The sequence below is a fragment of the Thermobia domestica genome, chromosome 3 (assembly GCF_964235325.1).
Source record: "Thermobia domestica chromosome 3, izTheDome1.hap1.1, whole genome shotgun sequence".
Taxonomy (NCBI): domain Eukaryota; kingdom Metazoa; phylum Arthropoda; class Insecta; order Zygentoma; family Lepismatidae; genus Thermobia; species Thermobia domestica.
In genome coordinates this window covers 281,282,123-281,309,691 of record NC_137456.1, presented here as the reverse complement: position 1 = coordinate 281,309,691, position 27,569 = coordinate 281,282,123, and the positions used below count along the sequence as shown (strand labels likewise).

Genomic DNA, 27,569 nt, shown 5'->3' with positions numbered 1-27,569 from the left:
TTATAAGCTTCGCTCTCAGCATATACGAATAAGGCGGTAGTAAGTAAGCCACGGACGCCATGGACCCGTGCGGTTAATCCATAGATTTTTTAAAAATATAAACTAAAAAATGCACGGAATTACCACATTCGGCAAAGGGTTCCTGGTTCGAGCTCCAGAGACAAGAGATTGTGGTAGATATCATTGTGTCCTTGCGATTTAACGTGGTTCTGCTGTTTCCATCGAAATTCTCACCCCACAAATTATATCATAATCATTAACTTTCATTAATTGTCCGTCTCTTTCGCCTCTTCCATCTCTTTCCTGACACCATACTCTTCAGCAAATCCCCATACATTCTCATTCCACCATTTCTTCTATCATCATTTAATTGCCTTAATCATCGCCTCTCTTTGCCTATAGGGCATAATCGTGGGACGTTAAACGGAACGATTTCATTTCACTTTTTATTTCGATCTTTCCATTACAACCCAACCTTCTTTAAAACTCCCAACAACAATTCCCAAACACACCTCTTTTCCTTTATCTATAAATCTTTCGTCGATCATCCTTAATAATTGCCTTTTCATCGAGAAATCATAGCTCATTTCTTACAGTGTTTGTCCACAGTGTTTGACCACTTGACGCATAATGTTAAAAATAGCCAATTGCCAATCTACTGGTTGACCTTTTAGTTTCAGAAAACTCTATTGGAGAACACTAATACAAAAAACGTTAGTAAGTGTGTTCGGAGTACCTAGTAGGCATATATGACTATGCTGCCACCTACTTTAAGTTTCACGAACTACCGGTTGATCGACACGTGAGACCTCACTTGTGTGTCCCTGGGACGAAACTCTACTCATTAGCCTATTCATTAATCAATAAAAATAGCTCGAGACGAACTTCCACGGATTTGCATTTTGACAAAACCCTACTGGGGCGAAACACTACGAAACCATCGTTTGAGGGTCTGTAAAGAGAAATTGAACATGCATGACTCGATCTGATTGTGAAAGCACGGCAGAATGAAAATTTAGAAACTTCGAAAATTTTAGAGAGTTCTCCGAAAATTACTTCGTATATCCCCTAGATCCAGAGTATCCAAGCAGTAATTACACCATTTAAAAGAGTGTCTTGTTCAAAGGACACGATAACCAGTATTACTTACCGCCAATTTATTTTTTCATTCGCATTACTTAGGACGAGACGAGACATCTCGCCTTTACGAGACGATACATCTCGCCTTTACGAGACGAGAGGAGAAATTTCTCGTTCCGTTGGTAACACTTAGCGTTGGGTAACACTATCCTGAATCAACTAATCAACAGCTCTACTCTTCAGTTTTCTAATCTTGTCACCTCCCCCTCCTTTGCAATATTATATATATATATATATATATATATATATATATATATATATATATATATATATATATATATATATATATATATATATATATATATATATATATATATATATATATATATGACAGTCGCTACTGAAAGCGAAAAGGCGTGCTCCGATACCATACAGCGGCCAATTGAGAATGACTGGTCTAGAATTGTCACTCCGCCGTAAAATAACTCCTCTCTAATGATATAAAACAAACGAAAAATTGAAGTTGTATTTTGTTCTCAGTGTTTCTGGCAATAACTGTTAGTTTCCAAAAACAAAATAGGATATGTGGATACTCAGCACATGCCCCACATAGGAAGCATCCACGCGCTACCAGTAGCAAGCATACCAGGAATTCGCCGTGACTAGTCTAGTACCATACGTAGCTTTGATGCATGTTATATTGGGTTCTACTTCCAACAGGGATAAAGTACAATGAAAATTACATTTCTCATTATCTCCTCTAGCTCATATCAGTGGCGTATGCAGAAGGGACCATTTCCCGGTTTTAACCCTCCTTCCTTTTGAACAAGATATAATGATAAAATAAACATTTACCATATACTAAGATATGTATACACAATCCTGAAACGATATGAATAATATTAGTTGATTGCGTCCCCCTTGTTAGTATTTCCCTCAGTTTACTGTCCTAAAATACCAGTACGTTTGGGGTATAGGTAGAGTTAGGAATTTTAGGTGCAAAGCTTTGTTTTTGTTATTTGTTTTTTTTTAAAGTAAAATGTCGACAAAAAAGATACAAAATTTTAAGGAAAAAAGTGCGAATATCAAATATAAATATTCATACAAACAGTACCAAAACTAATTACATCATATATAACGACTCACTAATGTATTAAAAAGTCTGCTTACGTGTAAAACAAGTTTCAGAATACAATGTTATTAAAGTAACAGGTTTAAGAAACTATTAAAACAGCTAACATTAAAATTTCAATGAAAGTCACTAGTCTGGAAGACAATTAAGACAGATACCACTTAAGGGGACAGACTACTAAAAATGATACAAAAGCTAAACATTTTTCTTTGGTCCGTTTTTCGTGAGTGAAAAGAATAACGAAATGTAACTTACCACAATAATAATGTTATTCTACATCCGAAAATACGAATCAAAATAATTTTCAGTGTTCCCATCCACAGAAATTACAGTGTGGCCAGGACATGAATTACCAAAAAATCTAGGTTTAGGCAGCGACTAGAAAAATGAACTCAACTGTAATTGATGACTTATCATGTTGTTTTGGCACCTTGTTAACTACTTTTCAAATAATATTTGTATTTATTTTGTAATAAACAGTACAAAATAAATACAAATATTATTTAAAAAGTAGTTCACAGAATACCAAGACAACATGATATGTAATTAAATGCAATTGAGGTCGTTCCTCTAGTCGATGCCTGAACTTAGATTTTGGAGGAAATATTATTCTGACAATACTGTAATTTCTATGGACGGCAACATTGAAAATTATTTTGATTCATATTTTCGGGTGTAGAATAACATTATCTATTATTGTGGTAAGTTGCATTTCATTATCTCTTTTCGCTTGCAAAAAACGGGCAAAAGAAAAGTAGTTAGCTTTTGTATCATTTTTAGTAGTCTGCCCCCTTAATATGTACTTCAATGCTCTTTTTTTTCCTCAGTGAAGCTGCATCTCCGATCAATATTTGTATATAAATAAATATTTGTGTGTAGAAAGTGACTCTACAATCCGAGTTGTAATATCTCTTGTTTAATTATTATAGTAATAAAATGAGCAAAGGAGCCAAAAAGAAAGTGTTAAAAGGGCAAATATGTGATGACACTGAGAAATGGTGCAAACGGGTGCCTGCCTTGACAGAAGTGGGAAAATAAGATACAACCCAAAAACAGTGTTTTCTTTGCAAGATAAGGTAATTTAGGCATTTCAATGGCAAAAAATGCAGCACTTAAACTTCCTAGCTCTAGCTATACAAATAATTTCAAGTAGAGAACTACAATTTCATTTGGGACCGCGGTAGCTCAGTGGTAGAGAGTTCATCTCTGGTGCGTGGGGACCCTCATTCGTTTCCAGCTCGCGCCAAGTGGACTTTCTGGTGGACAAACACCGTGTGCATGAGTTATCTCGGGGTTCTCCCATTTCCCCCCACTTTATTCATTTCATCACTGCATTCATTTGTCATCCACCGTCTCCTTTAGCCTTGCCGTCATAATCGTGGAACGTGAAACTAAAAGACTTCATTTCATTTCATTTTTACAATTGCATTTGATTTAAAAAGAGAAGAACTTTCTACATTTTTACAGTCAAGAAAACATAATGTGTATTTACATTTTACGCAGCATATACAAATCTTACAAAATTCTTAATATTACTGATTTTGTATGCATGTACCGTTTTAAACGTGCAGCAGTATGCATAACAGTATACTAATAATGAAACATACAGCTATCAATGCTGTTTAAATAGAATTTTATGTCGCTGACGGAAGTTATTTTCCATCCAGAAAACAGCTGTAATTGACTTTTATGTGGAAACTGCCACCCATAGTTTTCTCTTTCCAATTGGAATACACAAGCTAATATTGTAAACTAGTCTCTCACGAATGATGTAATCGTTAATATTATGTTAGTACATGCATCAACAGACAGGTTAATGAAGTGTCATTAAAATAATGGAATCAAGAGCTCACGTCACTATGCTATTTTTTTTTTTTTTTTTAGATCTACATACTGTCGTTGTTTTCCTAACATCACATACGGATAATGAAGTATGACATTAACTATCTAAAGTATGACATTAACAACGACACGCAAGGGGTTTCGCGACATATACATCATAGATTTTAGTCGTGCACGTGGGTTTTCTCGGGGTTCTTCAGTTTCCTCCCACTTTCTTTATTCCACCATTCCATTCATACTCATCATCCCCAAACGTGGAACGTAAACATTAAGATTTCTTTTCATTTACATATTTTAATAAGATTCCTCACAAGCTATACAAAAGAACTGTCTGCAATAACTATATCTAGTACGGTAACTTAGAACTATTGCTCTAATACATGTGTCTTGATTACCAGGACACCGGAAAAAATCTATACTTATCTTTAATAATAATAATAATAATAATAATAATAATAATAATAATAGTAATGTGTCTGTCTGTCATCAGTTTCTCGAATAGAAAGAAACCATCTAGCGTACCAAAATTTTGTACACAGATAGTTCTTCACAATATCTAATCGCGTACGAAGCATTTTTGAGTTTCAGCTCGATGAAGAAAACCTTGCATATATGCAACCCACTTTACATCTACGTAATGTGGGCTTACACAAAAGTAGGGCATAAATACCCAGACAATGAAACGATTATGGAGAAATTCTTAAAGAACATTCGTTTTCTTCCAGGTTGTAAATTACGATCCGGCAATAACGAGTGCATCTAAATATACATTTTCCGGTATGATTTTCAGTAGGTGGCAGTAGTTTGTAGTATAGCGGAAAACGAGTAATTCCTCCAAATTCGATACCTGGTGGGACAGCGGTAAAAATTGGAACGCATTACGATGGTCTTCATATGTTGGTTGATTGGACTGCAGTTCAGAATCCCGTTCAGAACCGAGGCTATATAAAATATAGACCTATTGCTTAATGTTGGAATCCAAAGCACATAGCTCTCTTCTGGAATCAAACCTGGATCTTTTGCGCCGACTTTTCATATGTAAGTTATCGTGAACAATAAGAAATAAGAAGTAAATATTAATTAGCCAATATTATAGTTTTGTAATTGTAGTTCAAGTACATTGTAGATCAATTTTAAAATTAGAATTATACAAATACGGTACGATTTTCAATTATTTACCATGAAAATTTGATATAACATCAAACAATTATGCATGCCAATCTACTGAAGGTTTCGATTTTGTGGGAGGACACAATTTATCTTTCTTGTGTTAAGTCAATTAATCTTGGGAAACAGTTGGCAAACGCCCAAAATGGAAGGGAGAAGTTTATGTTTCAACGAAAAGTTCCGGTACATTACAAACGTTAGGATGTTTCTATTACATAGAAAAGATCCATCAATCAAGAGATACTCCGGAAATCTAGTCAGTGGTTTGGCACGTGTTCTCTCTGTGAGATGAGACTCAGGGACTGCAGGGTCACTTTCCGCAACAATGAATCTTTAAACAATCTGTAACATCTTCATCAAACGTTCCACTTTACAATCACCAGGAAATATTCAGTGATAAACTAGCCATAAGGATTAACGAAACTAGAAATTTTAAATTTTGTATAATGATAAAGAAGAATTCTTATTGAACAATGAATTCCCAGTTGATTCTGAGAACTTTAAATTGTGCTACCCCAAGCTCAGAATTTTTAAGGAAACTTACAAAAAACATTGCACAACATTGTACATTAAACAAAAACATTGTACACCAACAAACAACTGAACAAAAGAAATTCATACTATTTCTTTTTTAACATTTTTTTTTGCTTCATACACGCTGTGGTAAAATGTAAAGAAGATGAAACTTTATATATATATATATATATATATATATATATATATATATATATATATATATATATATATATATATATATATATATATATATATATATATATATATATATATATGCATTATTCCGAAGTTGGGCGTCCGCTTTCACCACGATTTTTCGCTGTTATCTCCTTTCCACACTTTCTGCAATTTATTATTAGGTTCATTAATCCGTGCTTTTCATAAACTTTTAAAAGATTTTGCTCGTTATCAACGTATTGCTTCACAAATGTTAAAACTGTTAGTTCACTGCCCTTGTACATTCGCCATGTTGATAACATAAATGCTCGTTTCTTTCCCACAATGCAACTGTTCGGTTACCTTGCGCCAAGTAGTTCCCTCCGCTCGCCGTATAGTTCCATGTTTATAGCCGCTTATATATAACAAATAAACAGATTTTTCGAGACTCTTATATATTATCAAGCACACAAACGATCAAATTATCCATATCTTTCCTGTAAAGTTTAACAATTTTGTTGGAAACGGACGCCCAACTTTGGAACTTAACCCTATATATATATATATATAGCATATCATCTCTTAACGCATTTATCTATATTTGGTACCGTTCTTTATTTTTTCTAGAAGCAAAGCTAGCTTTAACATATATGGCTCATACGACACTCAATGCTGTACAAGTGTATATCACTGTATTTGGCACTTCGGGATTATCGGACAGGAGCAGCTTAAACTTTGCTTAAGTCGTTGTTGAATAATCTGACAGTGAGATGAGAAATTTTGTATTTAATTTAACTTTTCTTTCTTCTTTTTCTTCTTATCTTTCTTTGTTCCTCTTTTTTTTTATTGAATATATTTTTTTCAAGATTGCTAATAAATCTCCAACTGACCAAAGCAGTTTATATATTTTAAGATTATATATTTATGTCACAGTTTCGGCTATGTAACATAGCCTTCCTCAGACACATTTGTTTTCACACTTGTGAAATCACAATGTACTTCATCTTATAAATAAGATGTTTGATATAAAACACAATTAAAAACCAGTTTTGGGCATGAAGATGTTCCGTTGTTGAAATCTGATTGTCACCTGACTTTACGTACTTTGTAAATTTATAACTACTGGTTTGAGACTAGTTCAGTAGACGATGTTTACTTTAATGAGAAACGCTTATCGGTGTGTTTACACGAGGAAAAAACTGCCTGTTGATGTAAAACATGTTATTGAGCTAATACATAATACATACGTTAATATCAAAGTAAGAATGAGTAGTTTGTATCACTGAAAAACTCTTAGAGAGAAGGGAGGCCAAGGTCCCCTTGGGAATACGAGGTGGTATCCAAGTTTCAAGACTAGTTCTGTAACACATCGATAGATCTCAGCGAAAGGCAGCACATGCAGGCACAAGAAGCACCAATCTTCGGGAGTCAGTGTACCAAGTGACGTCGTCCTGCGCACCCCGGGAGCTGTCCAGCTGGTGCTATTCCGACCACGTCTATGATTTTATCATGGACAGCAAGTTTGAAAAACGACCGACCGTGAAATTCTGTGTGAAACTGGGCAAATCTGCCACAGAGACGTTTGACAAGATTTGGCAAGTGTGCGGCGATGCTGCAATGAGTCGTTCGAGGTATTTTGAGTAGCATGCGCGCTTCAAGAGCGAAGGAATATTGCTGGAAGACGAGAGAGAGATCAGGACGATTTCAACGAGCACAATACTCGAAAATGTTGAAATCATACGGCAACTTGTGTATAAGGACCGTCGGAGAATAATCCATAACACTTCTGCTATTGTCGGTGTGTCATACGGAACAATGTAGGCAATCCAAACGTGTGATTCGAACATGCGCCGTGTTGCTGCTAAATTCGTCCCCAGGCTGCTGACCCAGGAACAGAAGAAACATCGAGTCGAAATCTGCCAATAGCTCCGTCAGGTGCCGTGAATGTCCCATTCCTTCATGTCGAGGATCCTTCCCGTCCTTCATTACCGGTGACGAAGCTTAGGTGTAAGGGTAAGACCGTAAGACAACGTAACAATCTTCACAGTGGAAGAGCTAATCATCTCCACGACCGAAAAGGCGAAGTAGGTCCGCAGCTCGACCAAGTATATGCTCATCTTAGCATTATGCACCACGAATTCGTCCCCAGGACCCAGAACATCAATAGCAAGTTCTACTGCCAGGTTCTAAGGCATCTGAAGAAATATATTCGGCGAAAGCGATCGAATCTGTGGCGCATGAAAAACTTGCTGCTCCATGACGACAATGCACCCTGTTACACGTGAGTTTCTAATCAGAAACAAGATGATCGCATCCACCCTACTCGCCAGATTTTGCACCTGCAGACATCGCCATCTTTCCAAAGCTGAAGATCCAGCTGTAATGTCGCCGTTTGGACACTTTTACGGAGATAAAGCGCGAACTGCAGAGGGTGATTGACACGATTCGAAAGAAGACTTCCAGGACACATCCCAGAAGTGGCAGAAACGCTGGGAGTACAGTATTGCTGTACAATATGACTATTTTGATGGTGACACCGTGTGAGCGTAGATAAATTAAGTACTTTCTTGTAAACAGAAGTAGCCTCGAAAACTTTTAAATGACACCCCATATGAGGATGAGACACTAACCAGATGAACTTAAAAAGTTTAGAAGTCTCTTGTTAATGATAGACAGGAAGGGCTTTACGATACAGGATTGCAATTGTTTATCTATTTGTTTTATTTTATACAAGTAAATACATGTTCAACATGATAACTGGTCTTGTGTTTGTGTATACGAAAATACACTGAAGTTTATCATTAATATTTGAATGGAGATGCCTACTTTTATAAGTATACGTACTTGGACAGTAGTGGAAATTGATTAGATTACTGTTTTTATTTATCTTATCTGTGAGGAGATATTAGGGACTAATTTGCAGTAAGCTTAACTACGCCTTCTGCATCTATGACTCATCTTTGATCGTTATATATTAATTTACCTTCACACACGCTTGTCTGGAGTTTATATATATTTTCGGCATTCCTATTCATTCATTTTTTTTTTAAATTTAAAAATACTAATACTCAGTCGGTGGCCTATGCAGAATTTTATCAAGGGGTTCAACGACTCAATCTCATATCTTTTCAGGCAAGTACGATTTTTGTATAGGTATATACATGTGCTAATATTTTAAATATTTATTTTTTCATAATCTTGATTAAAGCGGTTTAAAACTCGAATCCCCCTTTGCGTACACCACCGTACTCAGTTTTTGGGACGGGGGCCGCAGTGGCCCTGTGCCTAGGGTGTCTAAAGTGCACACCTCTAGTGCATGGGGTCCCTGGTTCGATCCCACCTAGCGACAAGTGGACTTTGTGATGGACAAACACCGTGTGCGTGGGTTTCCTTGAGGTTCTCCCGTTCAGTGCCGTGCCGTGGAAGGGGCAACGGCCCCGGGCGCAAAATTGTGATGAAAATACATATGCACATTTATAAAATGGAAGGAAAAAGTAATAAAAAGTGACCAAAATCAAGGAAAAGCAGTGTTTATATTTGAATTTTTTTTAACGCTTCGCGGCTGGTCTGTCGACCTCACTTACATATATGTACGGGGGCACCGTCGTATACTCTCGCCCCGGGCGCTGATTTTCCACGGCACGGTACTGCTACCGTTTCCTCCCACTTTCTTCATTCTACCATTTCATTCATTTCTCATCATCTCCGTCTCCTTTAGTCTACAATGGCATAATCGTGGAACGTAAAACTTAGAGATTTCATTTTAATTCTCAGTTTTTGGGACATAGTTTTGGAATTTAGCGGTACACACTTTGATTGATTGAGCGATTGAAGAACAATGTTTTCAGAACCGCAAATCTATGAGACGATACCACCTGACCTACTGTTTAAAGTGAGATCCAAACCACTACTTAGAATAGTACTGAGACAAGACCTCCACCAAGGATCGAACCCAGTGCCACATGCATAAAGACCAAGCGCGTTAAACACTTGGTCCAAAGGGGCATGAGGCACATACTTAGAGAAATACTGTCGTAGAAGCTGTTAAATGCAAATGAAATGAAAAATGAAATCTGTAAGTTTTACCTGCCACGGTTATGCCGGCTAGGTTAAAGGAGACGGTGATGATGTGAAAAGAAGGAAATGATGGAATGAAGAGAGTGGGAGGAAACGGGAGAATTCCGAAAAAGCCCACGTGCACGGTGTTTGTCCACCACAAATTTCACTTGGCGCAAAGTGGGATTGAACCAAGGACCCCATGTACCACAGGTGAACGCTCTACCACTGGGCTACCACACGCCCTTAAGCCTATCATAGTGTACTTAAATGTTTAAGCATCATATTATAAAAGATTAGTTTACTGTTATTACTTACCCAATAGTCTGCTTCTACCATAACAAAGCATATTCCAATATTAGAACTCGACAAATGATAACTGAGCAATTGTACTAGGCTATTTGACATTACATGTTAAGCAAGAAACAAACCAAGCTATGCTGAAAATGCACGTGAGCGAAGACGGAATGGAGATAAGAAAAATGGAAGTATTGTGCAAGTTAAGTCCGTTCGGAAAATTATTTCCGCTGATAACTTTAATGACTCAAGTTGTGGAGTAAGTTGCGATAGTTCGTAATGAAACGGAAAACAAGCTCTTCAAGATTTAGTAGCACATAGCGTGGTTGCAACTATCGATACAACAGCTTGAATAAATTCTTTTCAAAATACAGTTTTTATGCCTCGTATAGTACCAGATAATTATGTGAACCACAAACACAAAAGAAGTGTGCTACAAGAAAAGTATACACATAATTCGGCATGGCTTTTCTGCGCAAAAATTCAACAACACTCCCGGTACTGTATATAGCAGAAAAAAAAAAACCCAAAGCGTTAAGATAAAAAAAAGAAAAAAAGTTCTAATTGAGAGCTTCTGGTAGTGAAACGAAATTACCACTCCAGCAGTCAAAGCAGATGGGAACGATAGGAGCTATTTCAATTCCGTAAGCCTCGTATTGATTTCATGTTATTGACATGCAAACATACTTCACGCGCATTGAAAACCACTCTCATGCGCCTTATATTAATATCAGTGGAGGTAGCATTTTTCACCAGCAAAAAGGAAATAAATTTAGCACAACACAACACGATAATCGAATATTAATATTTTAAAATACATAACTGATCGAGTATCACATTTCAGAAAAAGATATTAATAAAGGATACATATTAAAAAAATTATTGTTATCTACTTATTCAAATGATCTTCCACATGTTCTTAATCTGAAGCTATTACTAAGCTTCCAAACTATGCTATGCATAAGTATCGGAAGTTTTGTAGAAAGAGATAAGTAGTCCAACAGCCTGTCTGTCGATAAATACTGGCGAGAGATATCGAGAAGCGGTTTTCTGAAATCGATTCAGTGTCTCAAGAATAGGCATTATTTCCTCCATTAACCCTGTATTTAAACCGGAAATGGCAGCAAATAACAATATCCGGTTTAAAAGTTGATCGCCATACAACAAATACCGTAATAGGTAGCGACAAGCAGTTTTCTAAATCGATTCAGCGTCTGAAGAAAAGGTGCTATCTTCAACCACATCTCTCTCTACTGAAACTAGAGATGGTAGATTCAATCCCTGATGGGAGCTCGTGTGGTTTGGATTCCACGTTAATCAGTAGGTGCACGTCTCATATAACCTCGCTGCTGAAAGGGAAGCTAAACTCAAAATCCAATCTAATCCAGAGATGGTAGAAATGTACCATTGTTTCCAATTTCAATATTAATATCCATAGAGGAAAAACAGTAAGAGATAGTGAGTAATATCTTTTTGATACAGATTTAGCGTCTGAGTTAACAGGTTTTGTTTGATCTTATCCCTCTATTGCAGGGTGTCCAACCTTTTCATATTGGAGGTCTACTTTTCATTTCGGAAATCACTGGCGAACTAATTATCTCTTCACTGACCGCTAGAGGGAACCATAAAATAATAACATGGATCGATATAGACAGAATGCCACAGCCTACAAGGGCTACGTCTCATGATTTACCGCGGTCGCCTTGTAGCCGCGGTTGACAAGTTGGTCATCCCTGTTCTATTGAAAAAAGTTATACTACCTCCAGTTTCAGTACTGAATTCGCATAGTTTGGAAATCTATCGTAGTTTCACACAGTGAAACGAAATTATTATTATTATTATTATTATTATTATTATTATTATTATTATTATTATTATTATTATTATTATTATTATTATTATTATTATTATTATTATTATTATATATTAATTATGCATATATTATATTTATGCATATTAAGAAATTTAAGGTTTTCATTTTAATCATATTTTCAAAAGTTGTTTGAACCATGGAAATTGGAATATTTTAACATTCTGACAAAGTTCTTAACTTCCTCAGTCGACAGTTATCGTATTTGAAATGAGACGAAATGAGAATCTACGAGGAAACAAGAGAACCCTGCGAAAACCCACGGACACGATTTTCTTTATCACAAACTCTAAGACTGGCCTAGGATTGAACCAGGTACCAAGCATGTTAAGAGTTACGTGCTCTACCACTGAGCCACCCTGCACCCCTTGATCCAACAGAGAAAAAAAAACTGTAAGATTAGACTTTCGCTTTCTGCAACATTCTGAAAGAGTACTGGGGACTCAAACACTTATAAACAATTATTGTCATCTTGCATACGAGCACGTTACATATACAATCCACATTTTCACAAATGATGAGTGTTTCACAGGTGCAGCGGGCAGTAGAGTTTACGAACGTGCAATATGAAAGGCGAAGTATCTTTACACCACAATTTGAGGCATGGGCGCCCGAAGAAAAAAATCTAGGAGGCTCATCTCCCAGATTGGTATATAACGTTTGGTATTTGTTATTTATATTAAGAAAATCTTAAGAAATTTAATATATTTTCGTGTCAGAGGGGTCCCGGGCTCCACCCTGCCCTCCCCTTCGGACACCCATGACTTGAGGTACTACATGTATGAGGCTACGGAAAAATGTAGGTTACATGAGTAAATCCTGTAATTTTTTGGACTTAACGCACGACTATATGTAATATCCTCCAACAAACGCACAACTGAAAACGTATGTTTTATAATACTTTCCGTATAAGTGTTCCATTTATACGTACTTTCCGTATGAAAGAAAGACCTGTATATAAGCGGTCAGGATTCACATACAGATGGACATATATAACATAGAGCTGTAACATACGTATACGTATGTAATCAGGAAACATTTCGGATACAAAAGAAAATACTACGAATAATATTCAGACTAAATAAAAGAACATCCTGTAAACGAATATTTAGATCACAAAAAATTTTTAACCCTTCCAAGCATATACATATATAAATCTATACACTTCGTGAAACAAAACAAGCAGATGTTTATACAAACAAGAGATATTCATGCATACAACATGCGGCAATTAAACGATATTTACGTAGTACAACAAAATTACTCCAAATACAAAAAAAAAAAAAAAAAAAAAAATGTATATTTAAATTGTACGAGACTTTATAATATGTTACCATCACATTATAAAGAGGTAAATTTTAATACCCAAAACAAAATTCGTACTCTGTTACTTTCTAAAGCATATTATTCAGTTCAGGAATTTGCAAATGATAACGATGTATGATGTAATGATGCAACAAATTTAACATGTGATGTTTGTTTATAATTTTGTAGTGCAAATGGTGTAATAACTTGTAATTACAATTTGCATTTATATACATATGACAACTGTAGAACTTATAGCAGATATTCTCCATATTGTAAGTCAAAACAGGCAAAATAAATAAATAAATAAATAAATAAATAAATAAATAAATAAATAAATAAATATACGGAAGACTGTTAGATGTCAGACATCCTGCAGAGGCATGATGTAATATCTAAGCGGAAACAAAGTAGTACGTATGTAGCATACGGATAACCTATGCTCTGTAAAGATTTCTGTAGTAAACATATGGATTCCGCATACTTGTACAATATACCGATGTCCGGATAACGGATTTTTCTCAGTGTATCGGTAGTTCTGTTTGTAATTTTGTGTCTTTCGCCCTATTGTGGAGTAAGAAAGTGAACTTGTACTTTAACGTGGATCAAACCGCACATACTTCTACCGAGAATCGAGCCTGGAGCTGCCGCGTCAAAGAAGGAAACCTATCAATTTAACCAATGGTGATTCAAGATTTTCCCCAGGGCAGACATTTCACGGGAAGTGAGAAATAGTACTGGGAATATAGTGTACTGGTAACCCACATTCAGCATGAACGGATATATGGTCTCTGACGAAGATTTTCTTAGCATGGAGGGGGATTTCCTCCCGGAACATCCCTAAAACAATCACTGCACTCACAATGTAGCATTACCGGTAATTTTCAGCAATATTCGATAATTTCTGAACGTAAAAGTTTAGGAGATTTGATTTCCCTAAAGCTTCGGTGACAAGTGTCCTGAATATGCCTTTTGTTGCTTGGCAGTCTTTTTTTTTTTTTTTTTTTGTGTGTGTGTGTGTGTATTATGTGACAATCCCTGAAGGAAAAAAATGCTCTGACGCTCATAGTAGAATAGCTCCTAAAATATAATTGTAACACAATACACGTAATACTTTAAAATTGTTGACATGGAAGAACGAAATGTATATCTAGATACGCTGCTTGCAGAATATATATTTTTTAGACAAAATTAGTATTCTGGTCACATCATCATCTGCACAAAACTTTTCTTCCTTCTCCACAGCTTTAATGCAGTAAATACAATTATGGAAACAAGTTTTTAAACATTCTTACCACGTTAGACATATAAAAGGAACATTCTGATGAAAATAGATCATAATAGATGTACCGTGAACTGAGAAACAATGTGAATGCATACAAGTTCATTACAAAGTACGTAAGAAAAAACAAACATGGAAAATAAATATTATGTATTTTTTTGTTTTCTATCAATAGTTACTGTCGCATATAATTAATATAGTAAAACGCATGATCAGTTTACAATGTAGGTAGAAGCAATTTGTACTATTTTTCATCTGCATGCATATAGTGAACATGAACAAATTCCAAGAATCGATATTATAGTATCCTAAAACTATTAAGAAACGGTTTACTAGATACAATGACACCTCAAAGCAGAACGCTTTTCAACTTTTTGCGACGACTTACGAAAAATTCAAACACTTCCTGCAAGCATTTTAGTAATCGTGTAGTAAAATTATAACATAAAATTTTTAAGCGCATAAAAGCAAAAAAGTTTTTTTTTTAATTGGTATTATTTTTCTTTCTTTTCTACTTAAAACATGACGATGAATCATTTAAATCTCCTTGAATTCTTCTTACAACTTTGAATGTCATCTTTTTAGACAGAAATAGGCTTGAAATCAGTGGCGGATCCAGGGGGAGATAGGGGCAATCGCCCCTTCCCCCGAAGAGGAAAGTTTTTTTTTTTTAATTTTATATATAAATAAAACCCATCCCAGAGTTTGGAGCTCTTAAAAGTAGCTCTAAGTAGCAGTATTACAATCCACCGCCCCCAAGAAGTCCGTCCTGGATCTGCTTGAAATAGCTATAGTATTGACTACCATATTTCTGACATAAAACCATTTTCAAAATTTCCTTTTGCCTTGTAACCAGCAGATGATCCATTTATCCGGATCCAGGGGGAGATAGGGGCAATTGCCCTCCCCCCCCCCCGAAGAGGATTTTTTTAAAATTTTATATATAAATAGAACCCATCCCAGAGTTTGGAGCTCTTAAAAGTAGCTCTAAGTAGCAGTATTACAATCCACCGCCCCCAAGAAGTCCGTCCTGGATCTGCCTCTGCTTGAAATAGCTGTGGTATTGACTACCATATTTCTGACATAAAACCATTTTCAAAAATTTCCTTTTGCCTTGTAACCAGCAGATGATCCATTTATCTGGATGTAAGCCAACATATTAGTTTCGCCAATCTCTTCAAACCAGAAATAACTGGCTGCAGGGAGGTTAGTAATAATATTGATAATTAGAGATCCCCCAACTTTTACAAATCGTCCTGAAGTAGCCATTTTCTAACTATCACAATCACGTTACAACCACGACGGCAGCGCTACCAAGCAATGCGCAATGGCTGAGCCTTCCACCGCACAGTTGTCTGAATGGTCTCGACTCGGCTGCATGCACTGTAGCACTGTCGAATGTAGCGGGGATTCAGTGGTAAAGTGTTCACCTCTGAGGTCCCTCGTTCGATCCCAGCTCGCGCCGTGTGGACTTTGTGGTAGACAAACACCGTGCTCATGGGTCTTCTCGGGGTTTTCCCGTTTCCTCCCACTTTCTTCATTCCACAATTTCATTCATTTCTCATCGTCGCCGTCTCCTTTCGCCTAACCGGCATAATCGTGGGACGTAAAACTTAAGAAGATTCGTAACTAAACTAAAACGTAAAACGTAAACGTAAAACTTTCATTTTTTATTGAATGTAGCTCTCATATTGGCGACTGTACGTATCGCTAACTCTTTCCTTTCGCGCCTCTCAAGTTTATTGGTATATCATCATGACTATAAAACGTTGAATTGGTTTGAATCGTGTTTTATTTACGGAGAAGAAACTCTTTCTGCAACTGTAATTTTTGTTTACACAGTAAACAATAATTCTGAGGCAGTAATTTTCGTCTAGAGTAGGGTGCAAAATTTTAAAGTCAGACGCACTCGCCAATCCAAAAATGATGGTCGCCAGTATCTCTCACGTACACATTGTGAGAGGTCACGGCCTTTGGTTTAACAAACAAACAAAAAATCAGGGCATAAAATTTCAAAACCAGACAAACAGATTCAGGATAATCAATTTTGAACTGGACAATTCATATGCATGTTAAAAAATATCTTACCTTAAGACTTCATGTATGTGTAACACACACACACACACACACACACTCTCTCTCTCTCTCTCTCTCTCTCTCTCTCTCTCTCTCTCTCTGCACTGAAGTACCAGTTGTCGATTGTAGTGATAACGGTATTTCATGCAAATATCTATTTTTGAAAATATTTTATGTATTAACTTATTTTGTTATTTATTTATTTATCACTGACATCATGACGTGATTGTTTGATCTATTCGAGGTACTGGACTGTCCCTCCAGCCATTCTACCTTCAAACAGCGGGGGAAACGATCTGTCGCATTGACACGCAGGGAGGCAAACCATTTCGATTGAAGGTGGGAAAAGAGGGGCGTATTACAACGTTGTGAAGACTTCCTTTCCATGTCCCTTGTGAAGACTTCACATTTCGTGTTTTCTCTCACTGAGTAACAATTATTTTCGTGAGAAACAAATTGCGCAGCCCTTCGAGTTTAGGCAGAAACCATTTCTACTGAACACTGGTCGCCAGCTCTAAATTTTTAGTCGCCAATGGCGACCGGAAATTTTGCGACCTGGTCTAGAGGTTAGCCAATCTTTCCTGAGCTCGCATTTTCTTTCTCAGACTTTGTCGCACCGTCGGCCGTTGTTCTGCTTTGGGGCAATGACATATACAAAACTTCATCAAGGCGAGTTGAAGCTCCCAAGTTCACTTAATTTTAATGGAAATCTGGTTGGATAATAGAATGAGAGATCTAAGAGAATCGCCATGTTTGTGAATAGATCAGATATTAATATGGTATTGGAACACTTTTCCCTCTCAAAACAGTTCTGGTGTGACGTGCTATGCAGTTATAGAGACCGTGAATGGTAGCAAATGAAATAGAGTCTATTACATTACTTCGCGCGCAGTGCATCATTCAAATTCCGTGAGAGAGAATGGAGGTGGAAACTTTTACCAGATTCAAGTCTCCAAAACGGAACAAAGATGTTCGATTATATTCAGGTCTTGCGATTAGGCGAGACAAATGAGATGCTGAACTTCATCTCAATGTTCCTCAAACTACGCAGCAACAGTTCCAGTTGTGTGAACAGGCGCATTATTATCCTGGAATATAATATCATAGCCTGGAAACAACATTTGGACCAAAGAATGCACATGACCCTCTAAAATGATGACATAATTGCAGGCAGTGACGTGACTGGTAAGCGCCAGCATTGGAACAATGAAAACCACGATATTGCAGAATACAGCATCATAGAGCTCCTGCAATATTTCATGGTTGAGTGAAGACACTGCGGACTACACGTCTCTTTGGTCGTCTGGCACACACAAACACAGCCTATGGTTTGAAATAAGGTGAACAGTGACTCAGCTGACACCACATCATTAGAGGTCAAGTTTACATGTTCGTGGCACTATTGATTGGCATCATGCTAAAGCAGTTCTGAGTGACAATCTGCTTTAATATTCGGCAGGACCTGCCACTAAGGATTTTTCTTTCGACCACTATTCTTCCTTGCCGATGTCGTGACTCTTGTAGGCCGTTATCACTTTGAACAGTGTCCCTCTCAACACACCCAACACACTTGCCATTTTCGTCACGATCTTAATGCATAACCAAGTGCCAACAATTCACTCTCTATGGCAATCAGAGTAGGCGTTCATTTTACACTATCATCGCCTCCTCAGTTCACTGTTCACGGCCGTTTTAACGTAGTAGTCGCCGCCTGCAAGTTGCCAACCTAGCCATCTGACATGTTTCGATTAAATGGATAAGGATCTGCATATACAGATGCATAGTAGATACTTTCAGTTACAATAGAGAGATACAGGTAAACATGGAATCTATTCATCGAACGCTAAATTAGTGTTGCCCGAGTGAGATTAGATTTTGAGCTGTATTATCTGAAAAAGGTGTCGTGAAAGGTCTCCTCATGAAAATTATTTCGTCTCGTCTCTTGGACAACACTATGCTAACTCCGTATCAAAATACCATTTCATGATATTTCTTGCCGTATCGTAAGTGTCACTATTCATCTCAGCGACCCCGAAAACTATGAAGTGGACAGTAATATCGGTAATTTTCGATTATTTTTACGTCCCTACTTCCCATCCCACGCCTAGAGGTCTATACAACCACAACTTCCACAGAGCCAGTTTGGTTGCATAACTTCCAGTTTTTTAAAATTAAGTTTTTATAGCGAAAATTGTTTTCACTCCCCTGGTTTGGTTGAAATCGTTCCAGGAGTTCCACAATTATGCTCGAACATACATACATTTTTAAATACATAGATTAAATCGTTAGTTCGTTCAGTCAAAAACTATTCCAGTGTGCTATCCTGTAGACATTACCTAAACAGCTACAAATAATGATTTACTTGCGTTGTGTTGCTTCTCCAGGCTAATCACCGTATGTAACTTTGGAAGAAGTTGAAGGTATATCACATTGTCATCGGAGATGAGTATTCCTACAAAATTGACAGAAAATCGCGCCAGAAAAAGAGTAAAAAAATCGATTGCAAAATTTAATTCAATGTGGTGAAGAAATCAAATTAAACGAAATGATGCAAAAATTACTTTAGGTTCACTCTTTCTAGAGATGGAAATAACTCCTTCAGCTAGAAGTATGACTGGCCTAAAAAGAAAATTGTAACATGGAAATTTATTAAATTTAACTTGACGAATTACATGAATTTTAAACAAAATAAAGGTAAGGAAAAGAAGAAGACAATCCATCTCTCGCTCTGGCCATAAACTTTTCACAGGGTGACCCCGCCCAACTGCGCCATTCTCATCGCTTTGAAATGATCTCATGCTTACTAAAAGATTAAACACCCCCAGATTCACAGTCACAAGTTAAGGCTTTTTCCTCCTCTTTCTTGAAATACATCATGTTCCATTATCCTGCAGTGGGCAACAAATCATACATCCTGAAGTGAATCCTTCTCTTATTACTCACTGAGATACTACTCCAAAGGTTTTATAATACATATATATAGCTTCAAAAGAGAATGGAGTTAGAAACTTCACTGCACTTGCTCTATATAGAAGAGGTTACTACTGGCGATTGGCCAATGCAAGTTACAACAAATATTTCATTTTATTGGCACTGTTACACTCATATAAAAAAATGTTGACTTTTCACTGTCCTCTTACGACAGTATTCCATTTGTGTTTGTTTCTAGTTCAACGTAGAATTCGATAACGTTTATTTACACCGAGAATCGGACAAGGTGCCCTTTCACCAATGGTGAATAATCCGTATTTGAGACAGTAACTGACAGTAATATAAATTATCATCATCATAGTTATTCTGACATTTCTGGCATCGTTTTTCGCAACCTGAGAAGCTACCATACACCACGGTTTTCACGTAACGTCTTCGTCTTGAAATAGACATTTCTGTTTTAATACCGTCCATCTTTACTCCTCACTCTTTTTCCTGCCATTATACTTTCAGCTCGTTTATCATGATTAAAGACCGGCGCAATGGAAAAACAAAACACGGAAATGGCAAAATATTTTTTTAAAGACACTAAAAATAACAGTTTATATTACAAAGATGAATATAGGCACTATACTTTTATATCATTAATTTAGCAAATGCTCACAAAACGAGTTAATCTACTTTTAAAATTTTAAGAAACACTAATTAATAGTTATGACTTTAAAATTATGAACACGTACACGCCTTTGGCGTGGAAGACCCAAGTTCGATTCCCGGTCGAAGCTCATGTGGTTTGTAACCCATATTAAGCTGTAGGTCCACGTTTCATATAGCCTCGCTGCTGAAAGGGATGCTAAACTAAAAATCAAATCAAATCAATTAAAAACTGTCAAAACCAGAACACATCTAAATGAAAAAAAGGAGAGGAATTTACTAAGAATTGTTAGCATCATAAACATAAAACTGCTTTAATAAACACCGCCACCGAAACCTATCGTTAAAAAGAAAGAAAAAGTCAGTCTATATTAGAAGAGTCTACTTTGGCACTTGAGGTCCTAAAGCAGTCAATTTCATATAGCTAGTTCACCTCCAAATTGCACATCATAAGCATTCTCTTTAAGTTGTCCACACACATCATCCTATGTAACAGGAACATATTTAAAGCACCTCCCAACTTTGAAATTCACAGCAACATTAACCACGCTTTCTATGTATTTGATTGGTCAACAACAATTTCTTTCCTGCTGGTGACAAATTACGCGTAAATTCCACATATCACAAGTGAGGGTGCATTCCACGACAAAGGCGAGCACTGTTACTTCTATTTCCAGCAGACAGGTGGCCAAAACTTAAGAAGCAAACATAAAACGTCAAATATGGCCAATGATTTCAATAAATGGTTTTTATTCACGATTTCCTATCCTATAAACACAACTGCGATCTTTGGTTATGATACAGTTCCTTCTCAGCCAATGCTCCAATAAGGTTTCCCCTCTTTTTAATTACACCTAATATTGTTCTTTCCTCCCAGACTAACGGTTTCCGTTCCGTTATATACGAAATGATACAGAAAAACTAGGGCTCTGAAAGCAACTGGAACTGTCAGGAAAATAATTACTATTAAATTTTCCTGAAATCAAAATATCCCTTTTAGCGAAGACTAGGCAGAACATCAATTAGATAGAGCAGGAGTTCCTGTTTCCCCTAAAAATAAGATCAAAAATGTGCTCTAAAATACTGGAGGGTCATTAGAGAGATTAGGAAGGAGCCACTCAAGTAGCCCCGGTCTCTCCTACTTTACTAGAGACTGAAAACCGAAAATCTCTATTTTCGTGAGAACAGCTGTACGATTTCATTATATATTTCAATAGTAAACATTTCATTGTAGCTTAACCGTACATTATGGCATAAATGTAATTTCTCTCACTATAAAAATTCACATGGGCAGTTTATATTTGGAGTTTTATTCGGGCAATTTCCTTTAAGACGACTCAGGCAGGGCAATATTGTCCATATTTTAAAAGTAAATAAATAGCTTTTCAACAAGCAACTAATACTGAATAAGTCTCTAGAAACTCCACAAGACGTAATTTACTCTTTGGAGTGAGTGTTTTTCTTTCTTTGAACAATTTTCTCACAAATATTTCAAGCGATTTTGTTCATATAGCATAAATAAATATAACATTTAGTATTTCACACACAACTCTGCAATACTGCAACAATTTTACTTGGAAAAAGTCAGAAGAGACATATTAGTGGCAGAATCATTTTTCCAACGATTTTCTAACTATATTTCATTAACACTCTTGTAATAAAGCTAATAGATTTTCTTATACTTTTAGAAAGAGTAATGTACTAGTATGAGCATGTTTTGTTCTGGCGATTTTCTAGAATTATTATGTTAGTATTTTGTGAAAAAAATATTTCATTACTAACCCTGCAATAGAGTAATTAGTACAGCACGGATTTATATGCTAAATGCATGTTTATATTAACATACAGAAACGTATTGAAAGTATTTTTTTCTTTCCGACGGAGTTGTAAGGATTCGTTTGAGATGCATATGTCAGCGCATATAAATGCATATTTTGGGTGAATTTCGATATGCATGCATATTTCGCAAACTTCGCAGGATACTGCATATTTTCGAATTTTGTTGCTGCATACTAGCATATTTTAGCGTATATCACAAGAAAGTAGGTTATATTTAAAATGAAGTGAATTACTTTGTAAACGCAGATGTAGAATAAAATTTGTTTGTTTATTGGGAAAAATAGCGTTTAGTTTATTGCTTACTATCCTAGGTAAATTCACGTTCGATTGCTTTTGCACTTGGCGTTTTTCACATACACCAGTTACTTCTGCTGATGTAAAAAGGAACTCTTCAATCTACAAAAAGTTTCTCACTGATAAACGCAGAGGCTTACAGAAGAAAACCTAAGGAAGGCGTTCATAATTGCAACAGAGGTCATTAAGGTATTGAAAGAAATTGAAATTTTGTTTTCTTTTATATATTTCGGTGCAAGTGTTAAATTTTAATGCATATTTTAGCGCATATTTTTGATATTTTTCGTGCATATTTGCATGCATATCTCGGGGGTGGTTTGTGCATGAAAATCCGAGGTCTAGTAATTAGTGATATTAATGATTTTATTACAAACTGAATATGAAGGTCTCAATGATGTCTTGCCTTCAAAACTGCTATGTTCCTATGAAATAATCCTATTCCAACACTACGATGAAGTTTAGCTGGTATGAATTAGCATTGCTTTTTCCTTGACATCCCTGACATGCTGCAATACATTTAGTCCTTGTTTCTTGCAGGAGAACGTCATTGCAGAACAGACTTGCTGCTCACGTGCACTTAATTAACTTTACGAGATAGCTTCGCGCTGGAAGTTTTGAAAATTTGATTGGAGACAGATTACCTTCCTGCATTTTACATCCTCATTGCAAAGGGGCATTTCAATATCAAAGCCACGTTTCCACCTACATTACAATATATTCACATGTTGTCGTATAAGGCACCTGTGAGATGTGAGTGAGGGGAAAGGGATTGACAGGGGAAACAGGAACACTACTAATTGGGAGTGTGGGTTAGTAGCAGGAAATGCGTACTCCCAACGATATACGGAATTTAACGCTTATAGCATATGTCACTCTCTTAGATGTAATTCTAGATGAGAACTATGGTGTCTATACATTAGTCATACAAAAGTAACCGTTAATTGTGAAAAAAATGTATTACACTAAGAATGTTTTTTTTTTTTTTCACTCTCTCTTTTCCTTTCTTAACCCTGCTGCTCTGTTCCCATCTACTATACACATATACTGTTCGGGTCAATATGACCCATAATTAAATTGTATTGGAAAAGGACCCGGTTTTCAAACAATGACTAGTTTATTTAATAGTCTAGTGCTAGGAAAATATTTTAACTGTCTTTAAATATTTTACAATGCATTACATGTACACTCATGTACAAAATGATTGTCGCATATATATAATTGTTTTTATGTAAGAATATAATTTGATCATGATTTTGCAGGGTACTCTTAATACTGATACTAAGTGTATAATCGGGAGATATATATTTGTGATAAATCTCATAGGAAAAGAATTATAAATACGAAAATTAGAATGAGTAAAACAAAATGTTGCTAAATGGACAAGAAACTTTTATTTTCGTTTTATTTTTCTTATTTACTGCTCTTTTGACATGAAATTTTCCACATACATGTCTTTGCCAATTATACATATAGTAAAATTTTAAGAAATACCGGGTGAATTCGTTATCAAATTAAATTCCTACAACAACATATTTATAGACATGCGACAATAATTTTGGACATGAGTGTACATACTTTCCCCGATGGATGAATGGTTACACTCGTTGCCTTATAATCAAGGGGTATGGGTTTCGATTCCCGGTGGGGACACAAGTGGTTCGGATCCCACTTTGAATTGTAGGTCCCGTCCTTAGAATGTTTCATCATCCCATGGAAGGCAATAGCAAACCGTCGTGGGTTCACCTTGCACAGGAACCTTCGGGTCAAGACCTGCCTTCGAGCAGAAAATTTCATCATCATCATGATATGTACATACTCTTGATGAAACCAAAATGTAGGAAATTTTGAATTAGACACAAATATTGGACATTTGCTAATAGTTTACTGTATTTTAACTTGGAACATTAGTTATTTTCACCTAAAACAAGATGGCTTATGGTAGTAAGAATTTTATTACTATGCACCTGTTCATATTCGTAAAGGACACATGTTTTACTGGTTTTAGTCTTCACAAGATTGGTAATTAGTAAAGAGAATATAACACATTAGACGTGCATAACACTTGTTGGTAAATTTGGTAAGCGGTACTATTGACAAGCTTTTATGAAACAATTTGGTAACCGTTAGACGCGATCACACCACTTTTTATTTACAGAGCGGAAAGTAATAACCAGCATGGGATTTCATATGATTCTTGCAAATAAAACAAACCAAATTTATCTTGTCGTTAGGTGATGGACAGTATCTGCATCTTGCATGCTTCATAAGAATTTGCTTCGGGTTTTATCACTGTAGCTTCAGATTCACCATTTCTTTGTGCTCTGGTTACAATCCTTCGAGTCTCGTCACTTCTCAGCATATATTATCTAGATTGTATCTCAGGTAAAATGAGAGATTTTCCAAGTTCTTCCAAATACAATCTTCTTTTGATGAGATTTCCTACTTGTCAGCTTGTATTGTTTGAAGTCCACAAAATAAATTCATTGTAAACTGACACATCGATCATATTATAGAACAATATCACTGGCCATCTGTTGGTTTTGCGCTTACATGTGTATGTGTTCACAAGCTGATATAAAGTATCTACAGCTCTTTTAGTTGAATTACAATCCAAATTTATGTTAGGTTTCTTGTCAACTTGGTTGCTGATTTCTTCTGTGTGAAAAATACTCACGAGCACATCGTTTCTAATTTTCTTAGGGATATAATGTGCAACGCTTGTATTGTTTCCAAAATAAAACAACGGTAAATGCAGTTCTTTGACAAAATTTTCGGAAGTTCAGGTTAGTTTTTCCTTATTGTCCCAAGCATTGTTATTTTTTCCAAGAAGATGCTGTCCTAAAGTGAACGAGATGAACAAATTATACAAGTTACATTATAGCCAATTAGTTAGGAAACAAGATCACTCACAACAAGCATACCTTGGTTCATCTCAGGCTATGCACCAGATTCTTTACATAGACCCCCTATATATGCATGTTGCTTGAGTACGTAAGATGTTTTGCTATCATATACAGTCCAGATTTTTATACCGTATTTTGCCGGTTTACTTGGTATATATTGCTTGAATGGGCAACGCCCTCTAAATTCCAATAATTGTTCATCAAAAGTAACGTTTGCATCAGGATAATATAGCTTAGGAAGAACTTCCATCCACTTTTCCCACACATCACGAAAGTAGATACACAAGTTCTGCGAGAAATATAATAGACAGCAGTTGAGAATTCACAGAAAAACTTCTTCGGGTCATATTGACCCGAACAGTACATTAGCAATATATAGGAAAATTTCGAAAACCGTTAATAATAAAAGTTTGAGATTTTCAGAAAATAATATCTGGATTGAATAAAACAAAGTCACAAACTTGATCCACACTACGAAAATTATCATAAATTTTATGAGAAATCAAAATCCATTTCGGGTCAAATAGACCCGAACAGAACAGCAGGGTTAACAAATCAATATAGGTGCTTTTCATCACACAGCAGATGTCCCCGAGGTAAATTAATTTCCTGACAAATCTGTTGAATCATGTCTGCATTGATAGTTGCAACTGCTCATGATATACAGTTCCGCAGCTCGTCCAACTTCTCAGAAAAGGGAAAACCAACACACGTTACTTGACGAAACCTTAAATAGATAAATCCACGGGTTAAGTCAGGGGAACGAGGAGCTACGTAATCGTTCCACCACGACGAATTCATGTCGGCATTCTGTGATTAAGCCAGAACTATACACCCGTATCTTGATATAATTGTGGCATTGAACGATTCTCAAGCATGTCCAGGTATGACATGCCACTGGTGATGTGCTTAGCAAGAAAGAAAGGGCCTGTTCATGCTCACGACACCAGTGTTAAATTCTGACTTTTGTACAAGGGGTGGGGGCAATAAAAATTAAGGGGGACTGTTCTAGATTACAATAGGGCAGCAGGAATCTGTCGCAACAAAACTTGCGACTTGTTATTGTCTGCTCGGTTGCTATAACCAACATATTGTCATTTTTCCCTAACTAATGTTGTAAAGCGTTTGTGTGCGTTTGCATCTAATTTCCAAGTTTTTATTTAACCTTGACTTTATATGGAAACGCGATTTGTTAATTAGAAAAAATAGGTTGGGCACAAGAAGAAAGTAATTTTCTTAAAAAAAAAAAAAAAAAAGTCTTTGCTATTAAGACTTCTTACTTTCGAAACAAATAAACAAACAAAAAAAATCAGTGCATGTGTGTAGTTATTCTAGGGGGAGCGCATATATATTCTAGAAGGGGCTCAGCACCCCCTTGAACATGCCTGAATTCATCACTGCACGAAACAGCACATTTACCTTTGCCGAGTACAGACCAACCTGGGTGCACAAATGCTTCGTTTCCGAGTTATAGGCTGCCGAAAACATGAAGAAAAAAAAAAAAGAACTTTAAAGGCCCATACCTCCAAAACTATGGGACCTACCGTAGTCGGGTCAAGCCTGTACTTAGGAACTAATACGTGCCCTACCCAAAAATCCATGTTTCAAAATCCTAAGGTACTCATTCAACAATTTTTCTAGAAGGAGTTTGGCTACGGGCATGTACATTGAAGTACTCACAAAAAACAAACTAACTCACTCTATGGCCTATGGAACCCGGAGGTTCAATGCCGCGTTCACAAAAGCTCTCCACTGACTTCTATCCTTAGCTAACTGCATCTAGTTTCTATTTTGTATTCCAATCTCTGCGAGATCCATCTTAATATTATCCTCCCATCTGCGCCTAGGTCTTCCTAATGGTCGTTTTCCGATTGGTCTTCCAGTCAAGACTTTGAAAGCATTTCTACTTTCTTCCATTCTAGCTTCATGACCCGACCACCTAAGCCTCCTAGACTTGACGACCCTAACAATGTTGGGTAAACCGTATAAATTATGTAGTTCCTCGTTATGAAGTTTCCACCATTCCCCATTCCCGTTCCTCTTGGGTCCGAATATTCATCTCAGGATCTTGTTCTCAAATACTTTTAGTCTATGTTCTTCCCTCAGAGTAAGTGACCATGTTTCGCAGCCATACAAAACAACAGGCATGATTATCGTTTTGTATATTTT

At 36.4% G+C, this 27,569-nt stretch overlaps 1 protein-coding gene across 9 annotated transcripts in view; it reads right to left on the bottom strand.

The window, feature by feature from the left end:
• Positions 1-27,569, bottom strand: part of ATP8A (ATPase phospholipid transporting 8A1) — a 777,495-nt gene that overhangs the window by 273,493 nt on the left and 476,433 nt on the right. The window contains exon 1 of one of the 9 annotated variants that reach the window (XM_081752484.1): positions 10,268-10,380. The exons of the other annotated variants lie outside the window; for them this stretch is intronic. Coding sequence (XP_081608610.1) covers positions 10,268-10,298 — 31 coding nt within the window. The 5' untranslated portion in view covers positions 10,299-10,380. Of the gene's footprint in view, positions 1-10,267; positions 10,381-27,569 lie in introns of those variants that run through there. 9 annotated transcript variants of the gene reach the window in all.